This window comes from Eublepharis macularius, chromosome 13, assembly GCF_028583425.1.
Source record: "Eublepharis macularius isolate TG4126 chromosome 13, MPM_Emac_v1.0, whole genome shotgun sequence".
Taxonomy (NCBI): Eukaryota; Metazoa; Chordata; class Lepidosauria; order Squamata; family Eublepharidae; genus Eublepharis; species Eublepharis macularius.
Window position 1 is genome coordinate 67,638,330 of NC_072802.1, and position 8,771 is coordinate 67,647,100.

At 45.5% G+C, this 8,771-nt stretch overlaps 1 protein-coding gene across 2 annotated transcripts in view; it reads left to right on the top strand.

Moving 5' to 3' along the window:
- Window positions 1-3,156, top strand: part of SCARB1 (scavenger receptor class B member 1) — a 70,089-nt gene extending 66,933 nt beyond the window's left edge. For both annotated transcript variants that reach the window (XM_054996085.1, XM_054996084.1), the window contains one exon: window positions 1,826-3,156. Coding sequence is in view for 1 of the 2 variants with exons in the window: in XM_054996084.1 (XP_054852059.1) it covers window positions 1,826-1,945 (120 nt within the window). In the remaining variant the exon portion in view is untranslated. The remainder of the gene's footprint in view (window positions 1-1,825) is intronic.
- The last annotated feature ends 5,615 nt before the right edge of the window (window positions 3,157-8,771 follow it).

The window sequence follows — 8,771 nt, forward strand, 5'->3', positions numbered from 1 at the left end:
TTAGTGCCGTCTCCAATTTTTTACTTCTATGATTGCCTTTGGGCTGTGCTTGACACACATCACACCCAAATACCAAATTATTAAAGTTTGCTTTTTGTTTGGGTAGAGTCCTGTGAGCCTGTGCGTATCTGTTCTGAATTTGTTGCCAGCCCCAGCTCAAGACAAGGCCAACCAATATTGCATTTTGTTGCCTACAGCAGGCAGCTGCATTTTTCTGAGCACATGCCAGGAGGTCACAGTGGCTTTTGCCTGCCTCTGTTGTTTGTTCACCTTCCGTGCTCGCTTTTTGGCAGCATTCTCCCTCTGAATACTGGAAATCCATTTGAGTTGTCGAAGCTGACTGTCATTGATGGACATCAACATGCCCTCTCCCGCACCAAGCAAGGAGCCAGTATCTTGTGCAAAGAGATTCCAAAGACAAACATTGTTCAGTACCTTTTAGTTAGGAACAACAAAATCTCGCTGAAAAGGGTACAAGCTTTAGAGTTCCCCAGAACTCTTCACCCGGGCTGTGGGCTCTCAACACAAAAAAAGTGGGGGAAAGAGGGAGAGCTTTCAATCTTCTGGAGCCTCTAGAATTGTAAAATGGAACTCCACGCAGGCTACAGACTGCATAGGATTAGCTGGTGGTAAGTACAAAATAGGATTCCGGATGTAGTTTTGCAATTGTGATAGAGAGGCAGGGGGAAAAGGGCCACACTCCCTTCAGAATACAAAAGCTAGCGGTGGATTGGCTAAAATAGTTGTGTTCTCATCCGGCTTTGTGTCATTTATTAATACAAATTGGGTGGTTGTCCCACGTAACGGGTGTGGTGTACTGGTTAGTGTTGGATTAAGATCTGGGAGACCAGTGTTCAAATCCCAACTTTGCCATGAGTGCTTGCTGGGTGACCTTGGGCCAGTCATATCCTCTCAGCCTAACCTACCTCACAGAGTTGTTGTGAGGAAAATGGAAGAGAGAAGAATGAGGTAAGCTGCTTTGTGTCCCCATTGGGGAGAAAGGTGGGGTATATAAATAAATAAAGTTGGTTTTCAATTCATAAGCAGCAGGACTCCAATCTGGGGAACCAGGTTTGATTCCCCACTCCTCTGCTTGAAGCCAAATGGGTGGCCTTGGGCCAGTCGCTTAAGAGCAGCAGGACTCCAATCTGGAGAACCAGGTTTGATTCCCCACTGCTCTGCTTGCAGCCAAATGGGTGACCTTGGGTCAGTCACAGCTCTCTCAGAGCTCTCTCAGCCCCACCCTCCTCACAGAGCGATTGTGGTGAGGATAATAATAACACACTTTGTAAACTGCTCTGTGTGTGGCATTAAGTTGTCCTGAAGGGTGGTATATAAATAGAATGTTGTCGTTAAGCTTTAGTTTTGCATAGACCGTGTTTGACTTGAATGTGCCCTTGTGCGGCATTGACTATGCCAGGGTGAACTTGGGTCATCCCAGTGGAGTAAAAATTGGATTTCACCACACAAACGTGTTTCAACAGAACACCCTTCCTGAGCAATAGGTACAGCTTTAAAAAAAAATCTGATTATCAGATTTCATAGGGCTAGAGCCACCTACCTGTGTGCATGCTCAGCCCTTCAGCAGTCGGGATTTGACCCCGGTGGCACCGTGGTGAACAACCAGAGTTTCAGATTGGAAGCTGTTGAGAGTCTGAGGAAGGGGGGAGCTGTGACTCTCGAAAGCTTGCACTCTGAAACTCTGGTTGGTCTCTAAGGTGCCGCCGGTCTCAAATCCTGCTGGTCTACTGCAGACCAACACGGCCGCCCACCTCACTATCTTCAACAGTCCAGGTTCTGATGAGACATTTCTTGCTTCCTACAGAAGGACATTCAAGCGAAGGCCCTACAGGCACTAGACCCACGGAACGGCGAACCACGGGACCCAGCCACTGCCTCACTTCTGCGAAAGAACTCGAGCTTGAATAACAACATTGACAACTGACATGGGACTCTTTGGCCTTGTAGCAGAGGAGATCTGTGCACTTTTTTTGATGTGTGTGACTAGTACGTGACAGGGGGGGACGAACCCTCTGGGACTCTGGATTCCAGGAAGCCTATGATGCTGCTTTTTGTGCAAACTTGTAGCCAACTGCTGGGAAGCTTCTTTGCAAAGACAAGAAGACATTCAGTGGCTGTTCTGTCCATCTTAAAGAGGAACGGAGAGCATGCGTCTAGCAAGATCTCTGCCGGACTAGAAGAGTAACAATCCAGTGCCACGTTTCTTTTGCATTAAAAAGGCTGTCTTCTCTAAAAGCAGGCCGCTTAGTTTTTTTAAAATCTAAAGGCACACGCTGATATGGTAAAGTAGGTTTCTCAGGTGTACTTAATTGCTACCCCTGTTTACTTGTCTGTATTTGTGGCTTCTATGCAAGTCTGTTTACTGCTGTAGATCAAAAAATGACTTTGGCTGGCATCTCTATTGCCTACAAGCTGGCCTCTATTACTCCTGTGCACATGTAGAGACTTTCTTGCTCATAGCAGCTCCTGAAAAGCTGCTTGTGAACTTCAGAATCCCTCTGGAGCAACCGTCAATGCAACGTGGGTTCCAATCAGAATCATAAATGAGAGGGAGTTTCTTGTATGTCCACGAAAGCTCTTCGAATGCCAGTGCAAGGCTTTTTGGATTTTTGCCCTGGCAATTAACCCTTTCAACTTTTTGCACCCCAAAATAGTGATCACACACTGCCTAGTAATGCTGTCACTTTTGTATGTTTTATATCTTATGGGAAACTTAGATACATTTGTTGTAAGCTGTTTTTAATGGCATTACATTTCCAGGTTTGGTCTAGTAAAAGGGTTTTAATAATGGTCCCTTTTTTTATGGTGGGTGGGAAGAGAAGAGAAAGAAGATCACCTGTACGTTTTCAGCATTTTAGAACAAAGCAGCAGTCTAACTTTGTGAAAAAAAACACGAGCTTTGCTTTTTCCTAAAGCATTCCTGGCTTTTCTTCAAACATTCCAGGAACGCCTGCCTGCCTGGACCACACTGTTTTTTGTACTTGACCCCTCTATTCCCAGTGCTGATAAGAGGCACCTGTTTTTTTAAAAAAACCAAATAAGTTGCTAAAATGACACTACTTTCTCTGTTCCCAATTGCTCTGTGAAAATCTCAACTGTGTTTTCCTCAGAAAATTAAAATAGTTGTCAACTTTTCCGGCTGGACTCTTGAGTGTAATGCGGGGGGGCGGGAGGTGTGAGGGAAAGCCATTTATTACTGGGCAGTCAAATGTTAAAATGCATGGTTGGGAAACAGGATTCCACAAAGGGTTATGTTGATGTCAGCTGGTGTGTGTATGTGTGTGTTTATTGTTCTTTAAAGAAATGAAGTGCATGGCAGTGTGGTGTGTTCAGAATATACGTTCCCCGTTGTTAAAACAGCAGTGGAAGGTGGGTAAGCATTAACTCCATATGACAGATGGGAGGGGGGAAGCTTTCCTAGAGGCAGAGGTGATTCTTGGCATCATGAACTAAGAAAACCATCCTTTTACTGTCCTGTGAAAGCTCCTGATTTGATGGCTCAAACAGCGCCACGGTTTGAAGGAGCTCCTCGAGTGTGTGCGTGAGAGAGAGAGAATTCAATCAAAAAGCAAAAACTATGTAATACTTTTCATTAAGGCCAACCAAAACACCACAAAATAATATGTCAACTTTTTAAGTTCTTGAGAACTCTTCATCAGCCTACATGCCTGATAAAGAGTTCTGGAGAACTCCCAAGCTTCCTTGCACATGGTTTCGGTTGTCCTTAAAGTCCCGGGTAAGAACACATGTACCTTTGTCATAGATCCAGAGGAGTTAGCCGTGTTAGTCTGTAGTAGCAAAATCAAAAAGAGTCCAGTAGCACCTTTAAGACTAACCAATTTTATTTTATTGTAGCATAAGCTTTCGAGAATCAAGTTCTCTTCTTCAGATGCCTGATCCGAACTGGTCAAATACAGAAGGGGAGGGGAGGGGAAAGAACAGGACATATATCACAAGAAGACAGAATGCAATTAGTGTGAAGGCAATCAAAACATTCCTTTGCTTGTAAATGTAAACATCTCCTTTTGGTGTGGAGTCAGTTTGCCGCAGTGAAGGTATACAATTCCTATGTAGTATAAGCCCTCGATAACCACAGCTCTCCCCGCCAGCTGCATCTGACAAAGAGAACTGTGGTCCCCGAAAGCCCACAGGCACTCAGGCTGAGATAATTGACAAACAAAGCCCACACCAGGCGTCTCTGGGCTCTCCCAGACCACGCCTCTGTAAAGGAAATCTGTTACCTGTGATAATGTGATAACCATTCATAGTCTCTATTCAGTCCCAGCTTGACAGAGTCAAATTTGCATATGAATTCCAATTCAGCAGCCTCCCGTTGGATTTTGTTTTTGAAGGGTTTCTGTTGAACCACAGTGACTTTTAAGTCTTTGGTGGAATGTCCTGGTAGATTGAAGTGTTCTCCCACTGGTTTTTGGACGTTTCCATTTCTAATGTCAGATTTGTGTCCATTTATTCTTTTGCGTAGAGGTTGGCTGGTTTGTCCAATGTACAGAGCAGAAGGACATTGTTGGCACATGAGGGCATATATCAGATTGGAGGATGAGCAGCTGTAAGAGCCAGAGACAGTGTAGTTGATGCCATTGGGTCCTGTAATTGTATTCCCTGGGTAGATATAGGGGCAGAGCTGGCATCTGGGTCTGTTGCAGGGCCTGGTACCTGTGCTGGTGGCCCTGCTGGCCGATTCATGATTGTAAGTGAGAAGTCGTTTAAGATTGGGGGGCTGTCTGTAGGCAAGGAAAGGTCTTCCACCCAGGACTTCTGAGAGAGAGGTATCATTTTCCAGGATGGGTTGTAGCTCCCTGATGATACGTTGGATGGGTTTGAGCTGGGAGCTATAGGTGACAACCAGTGGTGTTCTGTTGTTAGTTCCTTTAGGTATGTCCTGGAGCAGACTGTTTCTGGGTACTAGTCTGGCCCTGTTGATTTGTTTCTTCACTTCATTTGGTGGGTACTGTAGTCTCAAAAATGCTTGTTGTAAATCTCTTAAGTGTGAGTCTCGGTCGAGAGCATCGGAGCAGATACGGTTGTAACGTAAGGCTTGGCTGTAGACAATAGACCGAGTGGTATGTTTAGGGTGGAAGCTGGAGGCATGTAGATATGAGTATCGGTCTGTTGGTTTCCGGTATAAGGTGGTATTTATTCGTCCATTATGTAGTTGTACAGTGGTGTCCAGGAAGTGTACCTGTTATGTAGAGTGGTCCAGGCTTAGGTTGATAGTAGGGTGAAAGTTATTGAAGTCCTGATGAAATCTCTCAAGGGCTTCCTTCCCATGGGTCCAAATGATGAAGATGTCATCCAGGAATCTTAAGTATAGTAGTGGTTCCAGTGGATGGGAGCTGAGGAAGCGTTGCTCCAAGTCCGCCATGAATATGTTAGCATATTGTGGTGCCATGCGTGTGCCCATGGCTGTGCCATTCACCTGTAGATATAAGTTGTCACCAAATTCGAAGTAATTGTGAGTGAGTACGAAGTGACAAAGGTCAGTGGCGAGGTGTGCTGTGGTTTTGTCCGTGATAATATTCCGTATGGCTTGCAGTCCATCTGCATGTGGGATATTGGTGTACAGGGCCTCCACATCCATGGTTGCTAGGATGGTGTCATCTGGTAGGTTGTCAATGGACTGTATTTTCCTGAGGAAGTCAGTGGTGTCCCGTAAGTAGCTGCGTGTGCTTGTGGCATAGGGCCTGAGGATAGAGTCCATGTATCCCGAGACTCCTACTGTGATGGTGCATTTTCCTGAAACAATTGGGCGTCCTGGGTTACCTGGTTTGTGGATTTTGGGTAGTAGGTAGAATCTTCCTGGTCGTGGTTCCTGGGGTGTGTCCATATGGATGCATTCTTGTATGTCCGTGGGGAGTGTTTTTAATATTTTATTGAGTTCCCTTTTGTATTGCTCCCTTCTGACCCCATGGAGCAATACAAAAGGGAACTCAATAAAATATTAAAAACACTCCCCACGGACATACAAGAATGCATCCATATGGACACACCCCAGGAACCACGACCAGGAAGATTCTACCTACTACCCAAAATCCACAAACCAGGTAACCCAGGACGCCCAATTGTTTCAGGAAAATGCACCATCACAGTAGGAGTCTCGGGATACATGGACTCTATCCTCAGGCCCTATGCCACAAGCACACGCAGCTACTTACGGGACACCACTGACTTCCTCAGGAAAATACAGTCCATTGACAACCTACCAGATGACACCATCCTAGCAACCATGGATGTGGAGGCCCTGTACACCAATATCCCACATGCAGATGGACTGCAAGCCATACGGAATATTATCACGGACAAAACCACAGCACACCTCGCCACTGACCTTTGTCACTTCGTACTCACTCACAATTACTTCGAATTTGGTGACAACTTATATCTACAGGTGAATGGCACAGCCATGGGCACACGCATGGCACCACAATATGCTAACATATTCATGGCGGACTTGGAGCAACGCTTCCTCAGCTCCCATGCACTGGAACCACTACTATACTTAAGATTCCTGGATGACATCTTCATCATTTGGACCCATGGGAAGGAAGCCCTTGAGAGATTTCATCAGGACTTCAATAACTTTCACCCTACTATCAACCTAAGCCTGGACCACTCTACACAACAGGTACACTTCCTGGACACCACTGTACAACTACATAATGGACGAATAAATACCACCTTATACCGGAAACCAACAGACCGATACTCATATCTACATGCCTCCAGCTTCCACCCTAAACATACCACTCGGTCTATTGTCTACAGCCAAGCCTTACGTTACAACCGTATCTGCTCCGATGCTCTCGACCGAGACTCACACTTAAGAGATTTACAACAAGCATTTTTGAGACTACAGTACCCACCAAATGAAGTGAAGAAACAAATCAACAGGGCCAGACTAGTACCCAGAAACAGTCTGCTCCAGGACATACCTAAAGGAACTAACAACAGAACACCACTGGTTGTCACCTATAGCTCCCAGCTCAAACCCATCCAACGTATCATCAGGGAGCTACAACCCATCCTGGAAAATGATACCTCTCTCTCAGAAGTCCTGGGTGGAAGACCTTTCCTTGCCTACAGACAGCCCCCCAATCTTAAACGACTTCTCACTTACAATCATGAATCGGCCAGCAGGGCCACCAGCACAGGTACCAGGCCCTGCAACAGACCCAGATGCCAGCTCTGCCCCTATATCTACCCAGGGAATACAATTACAGGACCCAATGGCATCAACTACACTGTCTCTGGCTCTTACAGCTGCTCATCCTCCAATCTGATATATGCCCTCATGTGCCAACAATGTCCTTCTGCTCTGTACATTGGACAAACCAGCCAACCTCTACGCAAAAGAATAAATGGATACAAATCTGACATTAGAAATGGAAACGTCCAAAAACCAGTGGGAGAACACTTCAATCTACCAGGACATTCCACCAAAGACTTAAAAGTCACTGTGGTTCAACAGAAACCCTTCAAAAACAAAATCCAACGGGAGGCTGCTGAATTGGAATTCATATGCAAATTTGACTCTGTCAAGCTGGGACTGAATAGAGACTATGAATGGTTATCACATTATCACAGGTAACAGATTTCCTTTACAGAGGCGTGGTCTGGGGGAGCCCAGAGACGCCTGGTGTGGGCTTTGTTTGTCAATTATCTCAGCCTGAGTGCCTGTGGGCTTTCGGGGACCACAGTTCTCTTTGTCAGATGCAGCTGGCGGGGAGAGCTGTGGTTATCGAGGGCTTATACTACATAGGAATTGTATACCTTCACTGCGGCAAACTGACTCCACACCAAAAGGAGATGTTTACATTTACAAGCAAAGGAATGTTTTGATTGCCTTCACACTAATTGCATTCTGTCTTCTTGTGATATATGTCCTGTTCTTTCCCCTCCCCTCCCCTTCTGTATTTGACCAGTTCGGATCAGGCATCTGATGAAGAGAACTTGATTCTCGAAAGCTTATGCTACAATAAAATAAAATTGGTTAGTCTTAAAGGTGCTACTGGACTCTTTTTGATCATGTACCTTTGTGTGTATGTGTGTTTTCTAGTTTGCAAAGCAAAAGGGATTTCTGAACTGAACGACGCTGGGGAGGGAAACATTTGACTTAGCAATACAGCCATTTTCCATTGGGTGGAGATGTTGGTTCATGGCAACCGGCTGTGCGGCCTGTGCTGTTGGAAGCCCCTGTACTTCAACTCAGTCATGCCTGTTGAAGGAGGCTGGAGAGAGAGTTTCCACTGATCTTGAGTATACAGGTTCCTAAGATTGAAATGGCATATGTATTTAAAGAGCTGGAATAATGATGGAAATATAGTCCCAGAAAAACACCCAGCTCATTTTTGTGTGCATTGCAGGCAAACTTGCTCATCTTAAGCACACATATGCTGTTCACCAAATGGGTATATTGTACTGATACAAACTTGAGCAATAGAGGGTTAAATGCCCTCCTCCTGTGCCTTTTGGTAGAGGGAGGGGCATGCCACTATTAAATCTCTGGATGGGGTATGGGGCATCCTGTTCTGTGCTTAGGCTTGCCTTGCAATTTGGATCCCGCTTTAGCTCTGCTATGCTTACCGGGCCTATGGGCTCCTACAGGGACCAGATGGGGAAGAGAGATACACTCTTAATTTCACTGTCCTCTCCCCATTTTGATTTCACTTGTCCACTGGTAAAGAATCCAGTAGCACCTTTAAGACTAACCAACTTTATTGTAGCATAAGCTT